Source organism: Pleuronectes platessa, chromosome 1 (assembly GCF_947347685.1).
Source record: "Pleuronectes platessa chromosome 1, fPlePla1.1, whole genome shotgun sequence".
Classification (NCBI taxonomy): domain Eukaryota; kingdom Metazoa; phylum Chordata; class Actinopteri; order Pleuronectiformes; family Pleuronectidae; genus Pleuronectes; species Pleuronectes platessa.
The window spans coordinates 28551323-28576347 of NC_070626.1; the positions used below are offsets into that span (position 1 = coordinate 28551323).

The following is a 25025-nucleotide window of genomic DNA, read 5'->3' on the forward strand; positions in this document are numbered from 1 at the left end:
TTAGATGCGGAGAAAATGTTTCTCATGATTTCCCTGCGTGTAGCCGCGACTTAAATGTCATCGCGGGCGCAGATGTCAGAGGAGCTCCCAGACTTCTTATTGACCACAACTGACCCCGACTGTATGTGATTATGAGCGCCCTGGAACCTAGAGAGGACACTTCCCCCACATAGAGCTGGAAGAGAAAGAGACAAATCTGAAAAACGTCAACAATGGACGACTCGTGTAACGCAGACCGTGGCTTCATTTGCCGAACCATAACATTTGCGAGGCTTTTCAACCTTTTCATTAGGAAAGATGATTGTGTACAGATGATATATGCAAATGGGGTTAAGCAGGAGGCTGTGACAAACATTATCGCTCGGATCCTTCCTATGCCTCCTCGTCAGCACCTCTGTACTTGTACGACTTCCAAATCAAGACGTTTGCATTAAAGGAATCCTTAATCCCTAATTGTTCATTACAAAGCCGAATCATGGCTTTCTTTATGGGTCATTTACTCAGTTAAACTGATCAGCTGCGCAGTATCGCCAACATGTACAACCTGCTGCTGTGGAAATCCCTTGATTGATGGCTGAGGGCTTTCTACATCCACCTCTGATTACCCCGGGCGGAGTTAAGCATGCAGGGACAAATTCAATATATAACATTAACAGACATTTATTCAGGGCGGCACGGTGGAGCTTCACGGTGGAAAGGTTCCAGGCTGGAAGCTGCTGGTCGCTGTAGAGTTTACTCCGGCTTCATCCCACCAGCCACAGACATGCAGCTTAGGCTAAGACTCCTAATTGCCTGTACTACGAACACCTCCCCTCAAAGGATAATCTGCACCATGAATATTAAATGGAGGAATCCATTCAAATTGAACTGCTACATGAGATATTACCGTATGAATGCATTAATCAACAGGACTATTTAAAGGTTGATCTACTTTTATTATGCTGTATTCATTTCTCATTCCACGATGAAACCCATTACTGCCGTGACATGACACCACCACCCGGGTTCACTGGAGAATTAACAGTGATTACTGTGGATACAGAAGCAAATTGAGAACATGGGTGAGGATCTGTTCAGCTTCATGTTCAAATCGAGGAGGTACAGATCTTTCTAAATGTAGTTTGGTTGTAAAATCAATTTATCGCAGTTTCAATCAAGTGACTGTCTTTAAATGAACCACTTAATCAGAAGTTCAGCAACTCCCTTTAGACATTTACATTAAAGATGTGTTGACCTTGGGTTTAATTCAATCCGCTGGTTATGGCGACTTCCGAGAGCTGAGGATGAATACGACTTAGCTGAGGACATGTTGTGAGAATTATTCACAACACAAAGTTGACCTACTTTTGGTATTTTTTATGTGAACAGCAAGGAGTCCTGCAGCAGATGGTCCTGCCTCCATGACGCTGTCAGCCCGGCCTCATGGAGTCAGCGTGGGATCACATGACGAAACTGAACACGCAGAGTAACACAAAATCCACCGCACATTCTTCAAAACGCTTGGAAACAAACCAGACTGCACAACACGTGACCGGGGGAACAGGTGCTGCTCGCAATCTTCAGGGCGGTGACACAAAAATATGGATATGATAATTGTTTTGTCTTTGTGCTGCTCTATGTATAAGCTCATTGATACATATTGTTGGGTTATTAGCCCCCACTGCAATGGAGTAAGTAGTTGTATTGATCAGATGATTATTCCCCTTCATGAATAAGTCACTGAGAAGATTGACAAGGACATTGTGCACAATCCAAACATCAATTTTTTTAGGTATCTCTGCATCATACAGGACACATAGCCTAAAGTTTATAAAGGTGGGAAATGGTCATACAGCCGTATATATATATTATGTCATTATGAAACACCAGTGTTACAATATGAATCGGTAAGGGTTCCCTGATTGGAGTCCACAGTGCACGTGCAAGCCTCTCTGATGCTTTATCATTTTTGAAAGCACCCAAACTTTAATGTTAACATCTTTGCACATGTCTGATAAATCCACTGAAACCTGGATTCAGGCAGGTTCCTTCTATAAACAGCGTGATCTCAGGCACTTGATGTCATCGTGTCATTGTTCGGTTCTTCATTTGAAGCACTTGATCGAGTTAGCAGAACAGAGTTTAGTCATAATTGGCGTCAAATTGACTCGAACATCTGGTGAAAACCCGTTTTCTCACTGCAGCGGTGGGTGATATTGCCTGGTAAGCTTCACTATCTCTTCATCATCATTTTTCATGATCTTGAGATGTGATTAAAAAGCCCGCCTGCAGTTTCAGAGCAGGAAAAACAAGCATCGGCTGTGACCATGGTGTGACATTACAGAGCCTCACGAGCCTGCTCTATGAAAATCACTTTTTATACAGGAACCATAAACAGAAAAAAAACTGCAGTGAATATTAGCAAAATACACAAACAGTTATTTGTTCTTGTAGAAAAGTTTTTAAAAGCCATTAATGTTGAAGAAAAATACCTTTATAGGTAATTGAGAAACTTTTGTGATGTCATTAAGATACCAGATGTCAATTTAATCACCTAGAAACCTGAGGCAGTGAAAATCTGCAGACAAGTGTATTTGCATATAATATGAGATGGAGTCAATAAATCTGAGGTTAGACACTGGTTTGAAAACGAGTCTCACATTTAGATATACGATTAATAAGTGATTTCCTTTCCTTTGTCACATTGTTGGTCTGTGGAACTTTTGTTTTGACGTTTACTTTTCTCTCCTTCTTCACGTGACGCAGCCGACGTCACACAAACCAAAGTTAACAATGAAAACCTCCAACTTTAAATGACTTACAGGAAAAACACTGACTGCACGTTACGTTTAATGAGCTGCTGGTTCGGCTGTGGTTGTGTTTTTTTTTTTTTTTTTCCATTCCTGCAGATAACGATCCAAGCGGTAAGATAATGTGGAGTCACATGTTGTCAGCGTAGCCACAATGGCATTTGCCGGCACACACACTTTTTTTTTGTCTTCTCCAAGCTGTCTGAGGCGTCAGCAGTAAATGTCAGATTTCCGTGTCAGCTCCTCGGCATCAAGGAGGAAAATCTTTCCAGATGAACTATTTCACGCTGATGTTCAACCGTCGGGAAGAAGCAGGGAAAGAAAGACGACTTCTCAAAGACACAGCCCGGTGATTACAAAGTGCTCAGAAGACATATTCATGCCAGCGAATGTCCAGATTTTACTGAGGGCAACAAGACCCGCCCACTCAAAAAAATCACCATGTGAAATGGAAAAGGCAAAGAAGACGGTTAATTAGATTCAAACTCCTCCTTTATGATAATATACTGTCACAAAAATCTAAACAGAGAAGTAACGAGGTCGAATAGAGGGATCTTTTGTTGCGTGTTGCCTCCACGACTCTCTGATGACTCACCTCTTGCTGTAGGTCTTTGATGATTTTGGTTTTTTTCTCCATCTCCACTTTGAGAAATTTAATCTGAAAAACAGAAAAGGGACAAAAAAGAAAGAGGAAGATGAGAGTGGATCTAAAGCCTCACTGTGTTATTTTCCATTTACTGAACATATTTAATGACGGTTATGGACGTGGAGTTTTTCCTATTTAGGCAGCGTACGTGAAATTAAATGCATTGAATGAAGGCAATTATGACAATTATCAGAAGGCAGCGCGGGGATCTGATCCAACGTCGTCCAGTGGTAAAGGACAAGAAGGGGGGGGGGGGGGGGGTGGAAAAAAAGAACAATTAGGGCTGCACGATTAATCGTATTAAAATCTTGATTCACACCGATGTGTTATTTCTAACTGACGACAACTGTGCTGCATTTTAATGAGGGACATCAGCTGCATCAAAACAAGCGCTCCTACTTCCCTCCAAAAGAATCCAATCCATTTCCTTTCTCCCTCAACCAATGGCAATGCAGCATTTCCCCACATGATGCAGAGCCGTAGAAAACTGGCAGTGAAAGAGTGAAATTGAAAGAGAGCTGAGAATGAGTGAGAGAAAAGTGAACGACAAATAATAATTAAAAAAACTAAATGCAAGAGAAAGAGCTGCTGACAATGAGTGAGAGTCGTTCTTAGCATGACAATTGTTGTTTTCATGGAACAATGTTAATCGTTAAATCATGTGATAAATTAAATGTTTAAAATACAGATTAGAGTCATGAATCCCTGGAGCTCCAAGCCCATTAACACTGAAGAAGTAAATCTTTAAAATCACAAACATTTACCTTCGCATTTTTAGGGTATTTACATCAGCAAATGATTCATAAACCGACAGAGGAAATAAATCCCTTTTTATTGTAACTCTGGAGGGGGGGCAAAATTCAAAGTCACATTTTTTCATCCCGACTTTGTAGTGAGTGCACCCGAGGGAGCTGTAAACTAGACGGCACCGGTTGACTCACGTCCCCAGACCGGGCACGATAACATCAAAGGTCATGTTCAGTCACTGTAGCTACACAGCCCCGGAGAAAATTATGAAAAAAAACATATAAAGCTAAAAAAAAAACGAGAGAAAGAACCTTCTGGTGCAGCATTAACTCATTTGTTCATTACTGTCATCACATAATATGGTAAATTATGAAACATGCATGTGTTGTATATGCACCACGTGTTTGTGATTGTACCTCAAGCAGCAAAACCCGTGTTTGTCTTTGATTTATCGTCTTTAATCTAAGCCAGTGCTGGTACGTTTACATTGAGGCAGTATATCCAGGCTCCTTGTTTAAAATGAACATTGCTCCTCATAAAGTGACTGAGGCACAGAAGCCCCTCGCTGCAGTGAAACAGGGGTCGCCCACCCATCAAGACGTTAAAGACTTTTCTAAAAACCTCTGTCACACGTTGCATTTCCTCTCCTGTTCTACAGAGCTGTTTTTTCTTAACAGATGTCCAGAAACGTTCCCTGATTCTCCGCCTGCAGGAGCAAACACCTCGTTTATTCCTGCAGGGGGAGAAGCTGGCTCTTTCTTCCAATGCGTGTCGGGTTCTGGGGCCCCTATGTTTTATCATGTCACAGTTTTATCTTTGTTTATCACGTCCCTTTCATCGGGAGCTCAGCGTGCCCCCCCCCCCCTAGCAGACCTGTATCTGGTGTTCAGCAGCCAGACAGAGGTTCAAACACAAACTGCAGACGTCAAGCTGCTGCCGAGAGATGCTATATGTGTCTGAAAGAAAGAAATCTATCCGTGTGTGTGAGAGGGAGATAGACCCAAAAGATATATCCCTCTCTCTTTCTGTTGTGTGTCCTTAAGAGAGGTCATCCAGTGAGTCAAGGGGACAACGAGGGGAGGATTCATGGGGCTGGTGACCTCATACCAGGAGTGGACCCCAGGGAGCAGAGAGCCCAGCTCCACCAGTGGACCCACAGCCCCGAGCGGAGCATGATAGCATCAAGGTTCATGTTTCAGTCAACACAGCTGCCACAGGGAAGGGATGGAGGAGAGAGAAAATAGCAAACACGTCTGGGTGCAGCTTGTAGGGTTTTTTGTAAAAATAAGTCAAATATAGGGGAAATATTGTAGAAGCTTCTTTACATTAGCAGTTCAGCAGTGAGTAAAGTGAAAATTGTAGATTTAATTGTGATTTATATATGTATACTAATGATAATTGGTGCTCAGGCCCTAAGAAAATATGACATAAAACATATAGAAAATGAAACTAGCTTAATTGTTTTGCTGGACAGGATGTAGTTCTGACAATTTCCTCCTGAAATATAAATAGGGTCTATAGTAGTCATGGTAATACTTGTTAATTGATTAATTAATAAATTGGTCAATGAAATTTTTTTTTTTAATAAGTGATAAAATAAGTGATACAATGTTTGAAAATGTGTCAAACAACAAAATTCTCTCCAGTCACTCAGGAACCTCTGTAAATGCTAACATCAGTATGCTAACATGTTAGCAGGTAACAGTCATCACAAAGTGCAGCTGAGGCTAATGGGAATAATCATTTTGTATTTGCTCAATGTGTGTGTGCACCAAATATCATAATAATGTATTGTTGAGCTTTTTAGTCTAGCGACCACCACCAACTGCCCGATGATATTAACATGTGCAAAGCCAAACTATTCACTTGCTCTAGTTGAATACTGTTGAATTGAATTTGATTAATCTTAATCTTTCTTGATTTTAATATATATTTTCTGCAGAAATCATAAAAATAACGTCACACACCAGAACTCCTTCCTCACACAGAGTCCTGTTAGTTGGACGTCCACTTCTCAACACTTATCCTATTTCTACTTTTCCATCCTCTCCCTCCATCCGTGCTTTTGATGATCTCTGCACGTCAGAAGCTGCGGTTAACATTTTCATTTTCGCAAGCGAGGCGCCTCTGACGTTCCTCATGTTGATTCTCTGTGGATTATTAGATTTTACAAGCCTTGTTCTCCCACTGAGCGGTGAGCGGACACGGATTGGACGGCAGAGACAGCGTTTCACTGCTCTGTTGAACGACTGTGGCATTTGCATGACGCCTACGTGCTCGTTTTAATCTCCGAGCTCGGCGGTTGTTACGAGTTCCATCTCACAGAACATAAATGTCAAACTCAAATCGTAAAAATAAACTAAAAAAAACAGCGACTGGGATTTGTCACTGGTCGGAGGAAAAATGGCACGAATGTCACTCGAGATGTTGGCGAACTATTGTTTATCTCGCCGAGCGCAGACGACTGTGATTGTCGATCATAATGTCAGAGTCAAACCTCCCGAGTGTGCACGAGAAGCCAAGACAAGCTTTTCATTAGCGTGCACGGAAAATACCCTGAATCCACTCCTGCAGCCGTCAGGGCAGCGAGAGGGGCGTCATGATGATGTGTCATTTAGGGCAGTGGTCTTCAACAGGGGGTCCGCGACCCCTAGGGGGTTCGCGGGGGTACTGCAGGGGGGTCGCGAAATTTTTCAAAAAATGTTTTCACACAAAATTCATGTCTTCAGAACCAGAACTGTATATATTGTCTTTAGATACACATTGACATGAATCCAACATATTGTAGCGAACGGATACATTTAGGAAGAAGACGTTATCTTTCAGTCAGCAATGCACACATTCAGCTACACACAGGAGCTCTTTCAAGCTGCGCACCGGTTCACAGCACCTTTCATGCAAATACAACAGCACAGGCACTAGCCAATCAGATCGCGTTTATGCTCACCTCTAAACAGCGCGAAGCTCAAAAATAAAAGATGGCGGACCAAACTCTGTAGATGGTCGTATTTGTACCTAAAAGTTGTTTGTTTGACTTTTGTTTGCTTAGTTATTTTTTAAATTTACTGAGAAATAGACGCTGTACAATGTAAAAAAAACATTACTGTAACTGAAAAATAAGTCTGAGAGGATTTGCGAAGTGTCTGAGCCACCTTTCTAATGTTAGCATGCTACTACCCAAAAGGGTAGTATTGAATGTACAATAACAGGGTAGCTATGTTTATACATGGCACTAGGCCCAGAATAATATAAACACTATTTTATGCAATTTATATAGTAGGGGGTCCCTGCTCCATCTCGCCATCAGTTTGGGGGACCTTGGCCAGAAAAACGTTGAAGACCCCTGATTTAGGGGTTTGGTGACAGAACATGAGGTGAACTCTCTGATAGGTCTGAAGACACAAATGTAGGACAACACAATATGGGCTATACAAATATAATATGATGACGAAAATATAGAAACTACACACGCACGAGGGATTCTGCTTTTACAGTTTTCACCTTAAATACTGGCTGTTGCTGCCAAAACGAATCAGATTCAACTGTTTTATTAATGTTATTTAGTTCAAGTGTTAAACACCCGCTAACATATTGATGTAACACTTTAAAACTACTTAATCTCACGCAACAAATTGAGCTTCTTAATCCGAGTACTGGTTAAAACATGTATAATGCATAAGGATAAATTATTGATATGATGTGAATGACAGCTCAGTCGGGGGAATGTCAGTCGTGACAGTGACGAGAAAGAAAAACATCTTGGAGGAAAGAAGACGCTTCACTCTGTTGGATTTGTCGAAACTGTAGAAACACTCGGTTTTATATATCGATGAAAAACATAAACATATTTGGCTTTTGCTCTACTGGTCAAACTGAATTTGCGATTGTCATGATGTAACCACTGGTTCTGGGAGATGGTTATCGAGGTTAGTGATTAGCTGAAATTGAATCGTCCAGATTGTTGGAGATACCTGTGAGAAATTTAATAAGAAGCAAAGTGACAGTTCATTGGGCAGCGCGGGGGGGAAAGATGGACATGTAGATATTGTAGATGGAGAGACAGATACATACATAATAGATAAGTACATGTTCAGGGGTTATAATGGCTTTGTCCAATTTTAGTCCAATTTACGCGGAGGCTGGGAGGAGACAAGTCCTTTGCTCCGTCTTTCTGAGAGTTTCAATTAGGTGTCGAGGCGAGGGGGCGAGAGAGGGGGGGGGGCGAGAGAGACAGAGTGAGAGAAGGGGGGCGAGATAGGGGGAGAGAGACGGGGCGAGAGAGGGGGCGAGAGAAGGGGGGGCGAGATAGGTGGCTGCGGCGTAACGAGGGCGGATCACCGGGGCCGTGTGTGACAGGTGACGCGGCTGGTTAGAGGAGACCGGATGCTGATGGTCAGGTCGGTGCTGTCTTACCGTGGCCTGCTGCTTCTCCGCTCTCTCGTTTGCCTCATCCAGCTGCTTCTGCAGGGCTGCCTGGAGGGACTTCATCTCCTCTCTGTCAAGTGAAGGGGGGGGGGAAACTGTGTTAGCACATCCTCCTCACGCTCTCTCAGGTCTCCAGCGCTCTGCCACGGAGCAGCTTCCTTAAACATGTCCGGAGACACTTTGCACATCAGGACCACGACTGAGGAAAAACACTTTTCAGTCTTTTAAACTTCTGTGGAAAAAGACTTGTGGTTATTGTTTTTTAAGTGTTTACATATAGACTCCATGTTTTTATAACCACAATTGTCCCGCCTTTAAAATAAATGTGCAACAATTACCATTGTGTCAATCACACACACACAATGACTCTGAAGTCATTCACGTTTTTATAAGAGGTTCATGTTTCAGATGTTTGGGATCAATTGGATCCAACAAAGGTTTTTCTTTATTTTTAAAATGTGGTTTCAGGATTGGTAGCATTTCAAAATGGATCACCGACATCCTGAAAAAGACTTGAATCGATCAGGATCATTTCTGGAGTCCTAAATCAGAAGAGCTTCTCAGGATTAAATGGACCCAATGTTTTCTTATTCTTGTCTGAAGAAGTTGAAGACCACAAAATCTTACTCATTTTGAGGAATAAACTCCTTTTAGTCTCCTACAGCAAATTTTCAAGAACACATTTAAATATGTGCAAAAAATACGAACTTGGTGTGCAAAGTCATTTTTTAGTGGATAAACTAAGGTTCATGCAATTTTAAAGCCTTAACATTATAGTTCTAAGGCATAAAAGTGTTGAATATTGAATTATTGATGTCAAGTTTCACATATTTCGTCAAAAAGCATTAATTTGTCAATAATATTAAGGTTTCCACTCTGTAGTCGTTGTTGTCATTCATTATGGCAGCTTCCATAATGAATGACGGCAACATTAGCACATCATTAAACGCACAATTAGTGTTTGACAGACGTGTTTGTTGCTCAAATCTGCTGTAAACTGCTTTTGTTGAATTGTTGAAGCCTCATTTACACGTTCACAGATTTGAAACTAATAATTGATTTGGCTTGAAACGTTTTCCTCTGTGCTTTCAAAACAGTTCTTACATACATTTGTTTTTTCTCTTAATCCCAGAAAACAATTCCACATTCATCAGTGTTAGTGTGACAGTGTCTGAGATGTAAAGGCTCAGGTGCTGCCAGTTGTTCTTAAGAAGCACTGATACATGAAGCATCATAAAAGAAAAGCGCCTCTTTGTTCTCGGTCAATGAGAAGATCACAGTATGTGTATATTTATTATGTAGCATCATCCAGTGGCCTATGAGCACTCGGAGCACTCAACATGGATTTTATTCATGCTGTATGAAGCCTGGCGCCGCATTCATTATTTGTTTAACATAATGTGTTAATAAATGAAGACGCGATGGGTATTCGGTGCTGTTTGATGCCCCTGTGAACACGTAACAGCAACGCACACGGAATTATAAATCAAGTGGGCAACTGATGTGGGTCACTGGTTTGAAAGAAATAAATAAACGCTTGTAGAAATCACGTCACAAGGCGGCAGAGTGAATCAGAGATAACAGAGTGTTTACTCTTTGTGAGCTGGAAGCGTGAGAGGACGAGGTGGAAAGAATCCCAGTGTTTCCAGTGCTCAACAGGCCGATTCTCCTGTGCATGATTTTAAAGGCCAGCGAAAACTTTTTTATTTCTTCCCAGTGACCCGGCCAACCACCACCAACACCACTGCTGCTGCTGCTTTGGCATTTCATTTAAATTCCCATCTTCTGCTTCCACAACTTTTTGTATTTAAACAAGATCACAACCGCCCGAGCTGCCAGAAAGTGGGACAGCACATGTGAGATGGACGTCCCTTGAAGACACAGAGCGGCGAGCGGGAGACAAACAGGTTGACAGCACGTTGAATCACAGATGAAATCAGTTTTTCTTTTTTCAAATTTTCCTGCTGCCGATCCACGAAAAAGACTCAGACGTCTAAAGTGGAAACTTTTAAATCTCATAAAACTCTAAACAGTAGTTTGTAGGATTTGTTTCAGGGTCATGGGAAATATCCACTGTTCAGTTGTGTTTCAGATGTTTCAGTCAAAGCTCCATTTAAAATACTATTTACATGGTGTTGCTTTAATGGTATTGATAATGATTACTCTGAGGTTTTCATGCTGCTGTGTTTAAAAACTCTGAATTTAACATCAGTGCCCGAGCTGCCAGAGAAAGTGGGACAGTCACTGTAAGCCTGACGTCCCCTGAAGGCGACAGAGCGGCGAGCGGGAGACAAACAGGTTGACAGCACGTTGAATCACAGCTGAATTCAGTTTGGGAATAACTTTTGAGATCTGCACCTGCTCTGCTGGGAAACGATTCTGTAGCAAACTTTAATTTTTAGAAAAAAAAACAAAAAACAATCAAACGGCCGTTAAGAGACGTCAGAAATAAATGACTTGCAATGAATCACCCGTCTGCATCTGCCGTGACGGAGGCAGCTTGTAATCACACCTGGCAGATACGGAAAACTCCAGAATGGTGGATTAATAACACCCTGATGGAGGAGGAGGGGGGGGGGGGGGGGGGGGGGGGGCTCACAAATGCTACGTCAAACTGCTGCTTTATGGTTTTGCAGCTTGATGACATGTCAGAGATGCCATGGGGCCGGTGATAGGCTATTGATTGGCTATCAGGAAGCTAACCCACAGGAGGGTTGACTTCATTCCCGGTGACATTTCAGAGGAGCACCGGGGCCACGGAGGACTCCTGATCATCCACAGACTCATTACACACAACATTAGTCAGAAGGCGGAGAAGCTCTTCAGGTGAACACTTCTCCGGCTCGCTCGCAAATAAGAGGAAAAAGTGTGAATGCTTATTTTAAAACACAAAGCAAAGGCAGGCACCTTTATTGTTAATATACAAGTTTGTGTATTATTCACCTGCTTCAGCGTGTAATGTCATATATAAACAGAAGTGGGCGTCATCAATAATGGAGAATGAGCCTATTATTTAAATGCCCTGAAAGCTTCTTCTGTCAATCGGCTTCCTGACGTGTGATCCGGGGAAAATACATAATTTTCTGTCAAAAGCTGAATTTTTTTTCTGTTTCTTCTTTTCCACATTGTCTAGAACTGTCTTCAGTGTAAATGAGGGAACTCTGCCCTCTGTGATTGGATGTTTCTTCACACCTTGGGAGTTATAGTTACCGTAAAATAGTTTTTATATTACCATGATTTAACCTTTGACGTTATATCAAAGAACCAGATATTTTTTTTAACAAAGACGGTTCATCTTTTTTCATGTAACACCACCTCGATGCTCACATATCTCGATTGGCCCCATTCCAAACTAAATCCAAGAAACACTTTGGCTTTCAAGAAGTTTTCTGTTGGTTTAAAATGTGGAGGCTTAAATAAACAACACCTAAACGAGTTGAGGACAGAAAGGGCGACAGGCCTCGACCTCCATTTTTTCGGACATTCCGTGAGTAGCATCAGTTTTCGGTTGGTACCTCACGTCCCAGTCACTCATGAGGCCTCACCTCTGTTTGCTGCTCAGCTCCAGGATCCTCTGCACGTCCGTCTTGGCCACTGACTCGTCATTTCTCAGCGACTGAAAGAGAAAAGAAGACGCTCGGTTTACTCTTTAAGCACCAGATACAGACGCAGGTTTTCAAGGTTTCTAAATCCCTTTCAACGATAAGAGTCTTGAGAGTTATTCATGATTCATGAGGTCCTCAGAGGGACGTCCGGTGGCCTCTCACACACATGAACAAAACAGTTACATCAACACAGAGGAGGATTCAGGTGAAAGATGCAACATATTGATCCCCCGGCAGAAATCACACGTTTTTCTTTACAACATATCGACACATGCATCTGCCCTCATCACCAAAAGCTCTCCTGACATCTTCGTCGGTGTCTTCCTCGTGTGCGGCTCCACTTATTCAACCTGAGACACTTTGTTGTTGTTGTTTCGTCATCTCCACCCCCCCCACTCGCCTGCGGAGGACCTCCTGCTGTGCCCTCACATCGGCTCCCTCTGATATCCTGCAGACGCTTCACTCACTGGAGAACCTCAGCAGAAAGTCCAGATGCTCTTACTCTGACATTTGGGTTCACACACGCGCAGCCCCTTCCGGAGAATATCATTGGATAAACACAACTCAATGTAAAGTTTTTGAAATGATGCAGCTGATGAGAAAAGTTGATGAAGACCAAAACATCTTATATAACGTAAAACTTTCTGGTGATGAATCTTTTTCTAAAACTCCTAACGAGGAAACACTCTGGGTTCCACTGGCGCCTGAGCACCTGCCTGACGGCTAATTATGGATTAGTCAGGTCTCTGATTGGCCGACAAGTCCTCCAAGATATTTTTCTTTATTTGTCAGGAGCCGAACAGAAATTCCCAGAGGGAGAATGTGGATGCGCAGGGAGAGAGAGCTTCTCTTAAGAATTGTGCTTGAAGGTGGAATCTCTGGCAGTTAGCAGCACATTTCCATAAAGCCCGTTTCCTCCCGTCACCTGGAGATATTTCTCCTCCTCCCCAGCCTCTGATTTCACTTCATGCACATTCATGTTTGAGGAGGAGGAAGAAGGAAAGGAGCCAAGCGTCTGAACTTGATAACAGAGAATGTGTTTTAACCTCAGATAAGCCGAAGCTGAGTCGACACGGTGCTGCTGGAGCAATAAACAGCTTGGATCGGTAGATATTAGTGAAATGACACCAGTGCTTCCATTGTCTCTTTGGTGATATCCCCTTGAATTCAGTGGTTTATCCACCAAGGAGCCCGGGTCTAATGGCCGCTCCTCCTCCTCCCTCTTTCTACTATTCATAAAAGAAAAGGTGATAAAAGCTCAGACCACAAATTTTTACGAGCCTTGTTTTGTCATCTGAAAACGGACTTACTCACACACAAAAAAAAAGTTTAGGGGTTGGCTGCACTTTGAGTTTAAAGTTTGGATGCCAGAAAAGTAAAAAAATACACAATCTGTCAACTGTAGAGAGGATGGATCACAATTCAAAAAGATACCAGAGAGTTGGTTATTATCTACCACTCGGATCAACACTGATGTATTTGGTTCCCTTTTGTGCTGAGGGTGAAAAGTATAGTAAAGAGACAACACAATGCAGAACTGACAATACAACTCCAAAATCAATAAAAAGCCTGTGTACTTATTAATCTGCATATAATATATAAAAGGATAAAACATCTTTTGAAGTGAATATGGGGCTAAATTACAGATCCTACACTTTATAGTAAAACGTAAAAGAAAGAAATGTTCAGTGTATAGCGCAAAAGGAGTGACCTTCATGATAATATAATTAAACTACTACTTTCATTCAAAATTATACGTGGTATACAAGGAAGTCCTGTGTAATCATGCATCAGGGATAGAGAGCAGATACTTTGAAGCTACTTGTGCACTTATCTCTGAGTTATTTCTTTAAAATGAGATCCAAACAGTCCCTGACGGCCTCAGTGAGGTGCAGGGACACAAGCGTCCTATTCTTGTACTCGCTGCTTTGAGAGATCTCACCCAGGAGCCACTGCCAGGAATAAATTCCCCACCGCACTAAGTTTAATTATTACTGTTGCTGACCTGCACCTACAGGGCGACTCATTAAAACTATAAACACTTGCTCCGTCAAAATCTTTCCAGAAATACCCGACGTGTCTCCCCTGTTGACTCGATTCGACTTTAAAAGGTTGATGGTTTTTATGGAGATGATGTTTCCTTCCCCTGAAGAATAGATTGGGCTCACTTCTCCAAACCCCGGCCCTGCCGCTGGCCGGCACGGTGCACTGGCGCCGGGCCCAGGGGCGGAGACAGATGCCAACCTCACTATAGCCCGGAGTGAATAGACATCAAAGTCTATGGTGGCCAGACGACAGGAGCCTTCTCCAGACACGTGGGACGTCTCTCTCACACCCACACAAACGCACAAACAGAGCCGCACATCGTTTGTTTGATTACTGGTTAGTTTCTGACAATTTTACCGATCGGCCGTCTGAAGCCAGAACACATCACCGGGCTGCAGAGAGGGAAACCATCACTCAGGCCTCAGCTGCACAGGAACACAGGGCATCTTGCATCCGAGGTCTAAATGTCCACGAGGGGACACGTGTTCTCCTGGATCACTGCTGTGTGCACTAATGCAACAGAAAAATACTAAATGATTAAAATATATTTGAATGTATAATTGAGTCTCTGCTCATTTGGTGTCATGGCCAGGAGGCGTAATGAAGCTGATCTAACCTGACCGGTGGGGAAGTGATGTGCTGGATGTGGTGCTGAGATAATTGTGTTTGTTGAAAAGCTCAGAGGACGATATTATCTACGGAATGAAAAGGGACATTACTTGATCAAATGTCCGAGACCAGTGGTTGGCAGGATTCGGACAGATACCTTCCTGTGGAGCCAGATAATCATCCTCATTGTCATTCACCCATTCTTACCTTTATGCTAAAGCACCCCCCCACCCCCCGCTGGATTGTTGTCAGGCCAGATTTAATTAGGACAGGATTTTTCAAACCTCCACAACAACATGCCTGTAGAGTCGAGTTTAGGTTTTTTAAATAGGCCTTTAAAATACAATATGTTGCTTTTTTATCATTAAAAAAAAGAGTTAATCGTGATTCGGCCTCTCCTGAGAGCCACAGATCTGTTTAAATTCCACTTTAATTAGATCCTGACATGATTTCAGAATAAATGTGTGCCATTAGTTAACGAGAGATAAAAGAAAAAGTGTTTAGTACAGCTTCATTTCCGCAGCTCAGACCTTTGTTTGTAATAACGTTGTTTTCTCCGAGGTGCGATGAATCCAAACGGACCCGAAGGGGAGAGAAACCATCGCGGTCAGAGCTTCTAACTGGTCGTAAACCAGCTGACAGCGCAGCAGTAAAACAGGAAGCAGGCGGATCCCCCTAGTGGAGCCAAGTCCCTTCATTGCAGGTAAACTGAAAAGTGCTCACCACTATAAGTTGAACCAAGAAGCTCAGCAGATGTTTACAACAGGCTCCAGCGTCTGTTCCTGTTTCTTCTCAAACACGTTTAACTAAGCCGGAGGTTTGTGTAATCCTTGTGCGGCTGTTTAACAACTCGTTGTCATTGATGTGTCGTTTTTGTTTTTACTCCATAATTACTTTGCCGAGTCCCATTTTATCATAAATGATAGAACGGCCGAAACAACAAAAAAACAAAACCCAGGTTGTAATAAATCCTCTCATGTCTCCGAGCCACTCCACCCGGTCTAGTGAGGTGGCTCGCTTTGCCAGTAATTGTTGACAACGTGCTTTTTGAAGAGCCGGCTGTGATGTTGGCTGTTGACAGAGGAACAAGAGACTTTTAGCTTTCAAGCCATCGTGGCCACAGGGGCTCGGATTTTCCTCTTTCCACAAATTCTCTTAAAGCAACACAGCGCAGTTTCCTGTTTTACATAAAAATTGCATTTGTGAGTGGGTGCTGTGAGAAACGTGGAACCGACTGATAGTCGCAGGCCGTGTGACAATTCACCGAACTCCGGATAATCTTCGAGAATCAATCAGAGTTGTGCTGAATGTGAGAACGCAAATGTCTTAGTGAGTTTTCATGTCAGGCCCCCGGGGTAAAAACTCCAGAGAATGTCCGAGTGAGGCCATGTCAGACAACAGCCGGATATTCTCCTGAGATTCATCGTAAGTGGGAGTTGGTGAATTTCTGAAGTTTTTAAAAGACGGCAAAGAAGAATGTCAAAATAAAAGACAGTGAAGTTTGAGAGCTTTTGATGATACGGGCGCCTGCAGTAGAATTCTTAAGTCATGTCCTTCCTCCTGCTGCTCCACCCGGGCTCCACCCCTCGTCTGAACACTCAACAGATTCTCCTGTTGTTGTTGATGCATCTGACTCGGACAATCTCCTGCTGTGTGCTTTGTGTTTGAAAGACATTTACATCCTCTCTACGGAGGCAGCCATGTTTTTTACACTAGCCTAAATTAGACATACTTAACACCTTTTGAGCTTTTATGACAACTTTTGTGACCACAGGTTCACTACCATGTCTGGAAGGGGAGGGTGAGGCTTGAGGTATCAAGCTGCAACATGTTTCCTCACCACTAGATGTCACTAAATCCTACACACTGAACCTTTAATGCAGAGTATTGACGATGCTTACGTTGAGATTTTGATGCAGCGGAGTTTAAACGTCTGAACTGATAGTCCTGTCAGCTTCACCTAATTTATCTTTCTCCTCTCCGCTTCACTAAACCTCTCTGTAATTGCCTTTTTCATTAATGCTAAAAAAAAATATGCTTACGTACGAATGAATTGATATTCATTCCCAACCGTGCTTTGCTTACTCAGCAGCTGCACTTCCAGTAACACATCGCAGGCGTAACAATGGGTGGGCCTAACTAAATTGAAAAAAACAACAACATTTGCACATTAATATTTAAAAACAGCGAGTTGCTACACAGCAGACTGATTGAAAAATAAATGATAAGAGTCGTGGCTTTGCCAGTCATCAGGTGGAACAGAGGCTTTGGCCCAGAGCTCAGCCCTGGGTCGTCTCTGCATCTTTCAAAGAGAAACAGTGGAGATTCAAACCTTGAGGTTGCCTTTTATGCTGTCCAGCTCTTTTGATGTCTTGGAGAGCTGGTGCAAGATGCTGCTGCGTTCACTGAAGACTTCCTTTAGCTTCTTCTCCAGCCCGTCATAGCTTTGTCTGTGGAGAGAATGGGAGAGAGAGAGAGATTCCACTATTAAACGTCTGCCACCGGCTGAAGGGATTCACTCTTTATTGGCACCCGTGGGAGAGAGAGGTGTTCTAAAGCGGATTAAAAGCACCGTCGTTAAAGCTAAAGGGAAGAGCAGGAGGGGTGAAAACTAATATCTGCTCTGCACAGTCCCCGGATGAATAAAAGAAGTAAGGAAGAAGAAAAAGCACGGACCCCTCTCGATCAACCAATTCAGCGAAGGCTCGTTGTGCAGAGATAGATCTCATGACCTGAGGTATGCCCCTGTACTTTCCATTTAAATATTAATGAAGTCCATCCAATTATTAAGGGAAAATTCCGCAGGGCACATTTGTCAAATCCTGTTTTTCTCTGTGCTAAACTGAGCTCTAAGGGAATTGCACTGCAGTGGCATTCCTGTCACTTTGCACCGAGCTTCCAGAGAGGACGATATTACTGCACAGTGTGATCTGCAGGCATAATTAAGATTTTCTTCTTTTTATTGAAAATATCACAGTTTAATCCCAATTGAGTAAGAGACCGGTTACAAAGACGATTTGGGTAAAAAAAAAAGAAAAGGCGAGTGTGAGGGACCTGGTGAGCCGATGTGAAGGAGCACAAGGGGGGGGGGGGGGGGGTGGAGGCTCAGGAGTTGAATGACCTGACACATTTGGCCTTTGGCTGCTTCTTTTTTTAACAGCCTGATCTCTCTCTTAATTGACAGGATTAGAGTTATGACCCCAAATGTTTTCTCTTTCACTGCCTGACACAAATCTGTGGGGGGGGAATTGGAAAATCTCTTTTTCATTGAATCTAACATCCTTGTTTACCGACTCAAGGACGGCAGCCGTCCCTCTGGGAGGTGTTTGGAATCGAGTCTGAATGCTGTTACCCTGCTGATAAAAGAACCCAGAGGCCCTGAATTCCCCCTAAAGAGCATGAATTTGATTACTTCGATGAGCCCTCAATTTTTCTAATTGTAATTCTTTAGAACAGCGGTCCCACAAAAGAGCCCGTCCACTCCACTCTGTCTGCAGAGAGCAGGCAGCTGGAGACGCAGAGACAAAAAGGCCAAGTGCCACAATGTAATCTTAATTATAGAAATAGAATCGGCTTGTTTGAGGTAGTTATTGATTTTTATCAGGAGAGAAATTGAGGTCAGGGAGCAAAGTGGCTTCACTCTCTGATCCTCACTCGCCCCAGTTTACTTTGACCAGAGCTGCACAACCAGCCTAGTAAAAAACTGATCTGGTGTCATCAACACCCAGTGGCACAAAGAACAAACCAGTTCAACTCTTCATAGCATTGTATGATAATTAACTTGCAGGTAATAGCTTGGACAAGCTTTACAAGATTTAAATTGAAGGTTAAACTCAAACAAGTAACATATTGATGGGTAGGAACATGGTCCCCAGACTTGGAAGTAATCGCCTGATGAGGAAAAGTTGAATTTAATACATCACGTCATGAAGTTTTATCAGTTTGCAATCGTGATACTTTCCTGTTAGCTAACTTTATGTTTTCCGAAAAAATAATGAAGCAACACGATGCTGCAAATCCGCTCAGCTCCTTGTTGGAGCTCGAAGATTCAACACATCCGTCCTCACTCTGTTTAATCTCAACTCGTCCACAAACAAACAACGGCAAATATTGAACTAGAAGAGTTGAATTATATCCACGTCAATACATCTGATCATTGGGATTCCACCTGTATAGGATTGTTGCAATAACTGATGGGAGATCAAGTTTTCTACGTGATATATTTGGTGATAAGTCACAAAACAGGATGCAGGGGACGCCACATCACACCGGGGGGTAGGAATAAAGCTGTGAGGCATCCCAGAGGCACTTTGGGAGTAAACCTCGAGGAAAAAGTATTTATCTAAGAGACTATCTTGTCCTCAATTGACCCTGACAAGCAGAACTTAGTTATCTGGACCAAAGAAGTTGTTAAACTTATCATATCATGCCATACAGCTTATTTAAGGTTAAATAGATTCCTACAGATTAAGCTTAAGTTTGTACAGAATTACATAAAGTAAATTTAAAAGGGAAGCAATGAAAGAGACAACTGCGAGAAACGTTTGACAAAAAGCTTGACGGACAATCCAATTTTCTTGTGGTTAAAAAAAGTTTGACTCCCTCAAAGCACAAAGCTAAAGACGACAGAGCAGCGAGACGTCCCATCAGACTCAGGCTGCAAAGACACTTTCTTCAAAATATGAAGAAAAATATGTTGGTGCATTTGTCCTTTAGGATCCAAAAACTTGTTGAACGACAGACTTAATTATAATATTATAATATGATCAAGACAAACCAGATATAATTTTTTATGTGCTAATAAAACACAGGGCTTTGACTTTGACACCAGGGCTCAGGTTTCAAATGCTGCTCGGCAAAAACAAAACCATAAAAATGTTAATCCTGGTTGAGTTGTCACAGGTGGATAATGGATGAAGGGAAATTACTGCAAATTAAATCTTTTTTTTTCCATCAAGGGAGACATGTTCATAAAAATCAAATCTAATGTCTCAGACATGCACAGAATTCTGAATTTATTTCCGGAAGTTTTCTGGGAGAACTGCAGATGAGAAGGCAAATGTCAGAGTCTGGAAGAATCTAAATATCTAAGATGTCAACTTGGAGAGACAACAAGATTCCAGAGCTTTTTTTGGGGGAGGTGGAGTTGAAGTGCTGTTTATGAAAACACTGCAATTTCTGCAGCAGAATTTCTGTATAATTTATTTAAGCCTCCCGCTGCTCTAATCAGGCTCCACCCCTCCTCTGCATGTTACAGTTGGTTTCATGTTTTGATGAAAGCATCTTGAACTCAGACAAATCTTTACTTTTTAGTTTCTCTACAACCAAGTGATTATCTCTGCTGCTTCCTTACGTGATCACAAACTCAAAACAGCTTCAAGCAAAGCATATGCACTTGATATAGCTGAATAATTCCCTGGTAAATATTTGCTGACATTCACTCAGCTCCCCCCTTTGTATAAATCTCTAATTTTTAACCGAATCTCATTGACCATCCCTCACTTGCAAAAGAACGATAGAAAAAACCCAAGCGCTCATGGACGGAGCCGAGCGCTGCCACACTACTCTGAATCCGTGGCTTGGTTTCAGCCTGGGCCACCTTCCAAAGAACCCTGAACTCCCCCATGTCATAGATCCCAGCAGCAGATCATACACAATAACACATAAATCACTAATAGAAAAGCAACACCTGGGATATAAATAAATAACATGGCACGCTGAATCCCACACATGACTTGCCACCATATGGCATTGGCGGGGAAATTTACTGCAGGTTCATGCAACAGGGGAAAGATGGGGCGAGAGATGTCTCCCTGTCTGCCATGTTGTTCATCACCCGGTGGAATAGGCCCTTGGGGGTGTGCGCAATGAATAAGACACGTCATTCGGAGCCGGCTGACACAGAAACATGAATATCACAAGGTTCTGGGAGGCATTCTGGATTCTATTCTCCGAACCCCATCTCCAAAACATTGCTCATAACAACAGGCAAATGGTAACAGCTGCATAATTGTACCAAGCCCCCCCCCCCTGCAGCATCCATCAGCCTCCTCCCGAACAAAGATCCCCCTTTTTCCACGGCACAGAACAGCGATGGTGACGACAACGCACAACGACACGATCACAAATGGCAGCACCAGGCACGTGATGGGGACATAATGAAATCTCTCATTTCAGACATCTGCACTTTAACATAAGTCCAACCCTGTTTGTTTTTTGTTTTTTTTATCAAACTCATCAAACTCCAAAGACTGAGCAGGAGGAGGCATCTATTATTGGATCCAGATTATAAAAGGACAAATATTTCTTTACCCTTGGAGTCTGAGCGGCTCTCTTTGACTTATATGAGTCTGACCCTGCGGAGTGAAATAGAACCGCTGAGGCTAAAGGAAACGCCGCCACACTAAACAGTCAACAGCCACACAACGGCTCAATAAAGGAAGCCAAGGCTGTGGCATGCGGCCCCACGGAGAGAGAGAGAGCTGCAGGAGCTCATGGTCCGCTGCTGACAGGGGCCGGCCTGTAAACACTGTCACAGCCAAGGTGCAGGAAACAAAGCACAGCCAGCTTTTCTGGAAAATAAAATGGAGCCTCTATTGAATTGTTTAACAGAGACGTGATCTAAAAGCATAAAATACATGGGTCAGGTGATGATGATGATGATGATGATGATGATGATGATGATGGTTCAAGCCATGGAGTTTAAATTAAAGTATGAGCAAAAAGGTCCAATATCACTATATTGGCTGAAATATACATTTGTTAATTATTCCTTATTCCTATGACGTAATCATCAAGCCTAAGTGGAGCATGATATTTTACAGTTAAGCCATAAACCTTAGTATAAATAACTACTAGTAAAAAGAAAACACAAACACAACAAAATATAGAGAACAAAATACGCAAAAGTTAGCACACAAATGCAGGAAACCACATGTGAAGAGCTCTAACGGGCGACTTTATGAGCCAACGGATAAATCTGTGGTTGCTAATGAGTCAGAGCTCTGTGAGGGGAACTTTTCCTTTTCGTGCCAACACCAACGTGTCACCTCCAGCCACCATTTGATCTGACGTGAACTCAAATAAATACTGACACAACAGAGAAAGGCTCTCAGTCATCACATCGGTGTCCTTTTGAAATCAGACTGAAATGGTAAATGGTTTTGTATTTATATGAAGCTTTTCTAGTATTGATGACCACTCAAAGTGCTTTACAGTACGGTTTTATATTCACCCATTCACACACACACATTCATACGGTGCATCTATTCGCAGCACTTTGTTGTTCTATGGGGGGGGGGGGGGGGGGCATTCTTAACATCAGGATCCATGTATTATTCTCTGAGGAAGAAAACGTTTCATAATAGTTTCATCTCGCAATGTTAAAGGAAATGAAAACAAATACAAATCCTGGATCGAGCCCCTGATATGAATCTCAAACACTCTCCCTCCAGGTTTTCGTGGTAAACCCCCCGAGTAGGTTTTGTGTAATCGTGCTAACAAACAAATGGAGAGGTGGTGTAAACACAACCTCATGGGCGGAGGTAAGAGTAAAACCCGGCTTGCAGCATTAGTGGGTTCAAGTCCAAGGTGAAGTGAGGAGAGCAGAATAAAGCGAAGGCAGAGGGACGTTCCCTCAAAAGGCTCCGAGGGAACATTGGTTCATGTTCAATCTTTTCTCTGTAGCCTCTGGATTCACCCTCTACAATAACAGTGATATCCTCCTGCACACATCAATCTCAACACTCGTGGACCATCTATTACACTTTCTCTGCTGCTAGCCCCTCATCCACTTCTTCTTTTATTCATCCATCTCTTTTCTGGTGTTGTTACACTTTTTTATTTGCTGTTGCAGGAGCACCCGGAGCCGGGGGGGGGGATCGCTCCTCTGGCTCTGCTGTTTGAGGCCAATCGGGAAAATATGGCTCCACGTATGTAGAGGAGATTAAAACTTAATAAACATACACTAACGATCCTCTTCTTAGCGATTAGCAGCGGTGTGGTGATGAAGAGGAGCTCGGTGTGTGTGAGCAGGTCGAGTAGAATGATGTCTCCCGCTCCCCCGCATGAACTACCACTGCTATTTTTGGACACACCATATAGCAGGAGACAGTCGGTGGATCAGACAAGGTCGAATGAAAGGTTTCCCCCGGGGGGGCTCAGCGTCTTCACAGGCTCCATCCATGACCAGACCTGTTATGTTTAACACCCCCCCCACAGCTGAATCCGAGCTCTATCCATCATTCTTTCCACATGATCTAATGAGCGTGATAAATACACAGCCAAGGCTCTGTCACTTTTAAACGGCTGAAGGTCTGTTTGCAAATGTAGAAAGTGTCTTTCCCCCCTGAGTCTGATGGGACGTCTTGCTGCTCTGTCGTCTTTAGCTTTGTGCTTTGAGGGAGTCAAACTTTTTTTAACCTCAAGAAAATGTAATTGTCCGTCAAGCTTTTAGTCAAACGTGTCTCGTTAGTCGTCTCTTTCATTGCTCCCCTTTTAAATTTACTTTATGTAATTCTGTACCTACTAAAGCTTCATCTGCAGAATCTATTTAACCTTAAAGAAGCTGAATGGCATGAGATGATAAGTTTAACAACTTATTTAGTCCAGATAACTAAGTTCTGCTTGTCAGGGTCAATTCAGGTCAAGACAGAATCTTAGATAAATACTTTTTCCTCGAGGTTTACTCCCAAAGTGCCTCTGGGATGCCTCGCAGCTTTATTCCTACCCCCCCTGGTGTGATGTGGCGTCCCCTGCATCCTGTTTTGTCACTTGTCACCAAATAGAACACGTAGAAAACTTGATCTCCCATCAGTTATTGCAACAATCCTATACAGGCAGAATCCCTAATTCAACTCTTCCAGTTCAATATTTGCCTTTGTTTGTTGAGATTAAACCAGAGTGAGGACGGATGTGTTGAAGCTTCGAGCTCCAACAAGGAGCTGATTGGATTTGCAGCATCGTGTTGACTCATTATTTTTTTGGGAAAACATAAAGTTAGCTAACAGAAAAGTATCACGATTGCAAACTGATAAATCTGTACGATGAGATGTATTAAATTAAACTTTTCCTGAGATATTAAAGGAACTTCATCAGGAGAATACGTTGACATATTAAACGAACAACGAGGATTCGATTGGAACCGGATTCATCAGGCGTCTACTTCCAAGTCCACGGGAAACTCATTCCAAACAGTAACTTTCAGACCATCCCTCCATTAGCTCTACGGTTTGTCCTTGGAGGGTCGAGGGGGACGGGCTGGAGCCAATCCCAGCTGACACTGGGGAGAGGCGGAGTCGCCAGTCCATCACAGGCGCCGACATCCAGAGACAAACAACCAGTCACGCTCCCATTCACACCTTCGGGACATTTCCAGTGTCCAATTAACCTCAGCTGCATGTCTCATGGACCGTGGGAGGAAGCCGCAGAGCAGAGAGAACATGCAGATAGCTTAAAGCCAGTGTTGTGTTACTACAAGGCGCCACGTCTGAGATCTGGGGATCACTGTATGAAACATTTCACGAGGCAGCAGCCACACCAGCAGCTCCTCCTCAGCTGTCCTGCAGATTACGGGCGGGCAGCAGTTTATGTGGTACCTCCAATTTCAGGCTGGATTAATTATGCCATTAGAAGGGGCCAAATAAATAGTTTAAAATGGGGGACTGCCCGAGTCCTGTCAGCGAATTAATGTCTTCATGGAGCATGACCACCATCCAGCATCTGCAACCAACCTCAGTCGTGTGTCTGCCAACTGTTGTGTCAACATTGTGGACATTGCTGGAATATTAATTGCGTGCATGTCAGGGCACTAAATCTTCCTTAATTGTTTAGTGGAGGGATGTGATGAAACAACTGGTGGTAAGGAAGCCAATTTAGCTTTGGCAGTGAAGGTCAACGTGATGCTCATTTGTACAAAATCTATGGAGCCTCCTGGACACGTGTAGAAAGAATTTCATAAAATACATTAACAAACCCAAAGAGTAAAGACTGAGCTGCACTAATTGTTTGACTTTAAACAATTTGGTTTTAGTGTTAAGTTTGAGTTTTCAGACAAAGAGGTGAATAGAAAGATTTCAGTAGAATAAATACATCTGTTGTTTGTTAAACAAGTTAATCTTAGCATTACACACTTAAACCAGTTAATCTAAGTTGTACACA

At 42.8% G+C, this 25025-nt stretch overlaps 1 protein-coding gene across 1 annotated transcript in view; it reads right to left on the reverse strand.

Annotated features, from left to right (window-relative positions):
* Positions 1-25025, reverse strand: part of luzp2 (leucine zipper protein 2) — a 144026-nt gene that overhangs the window by 58379 nt on the left and 60622 nt on the right. The window contains exons 2-5 of the mRNA XM_053422666.1: positions 17200-17317; positions 12153-12223; positions 8596-8677; positions 3385-3447 (exon numbers count right to left, since the gene is read on the reverse strand). Coding sequence (XP_053278641.1) covers positions 3385-3447; positions 8596-8677; positions 12153-12223; positions 17200-17317 — 334 coding nt within the window. The remainder of the gene's footprint in view (positions 1-3384; positions 3448-8595; positions 8678-12152; positions 12224-17199; positions 17318-25025) is intronic.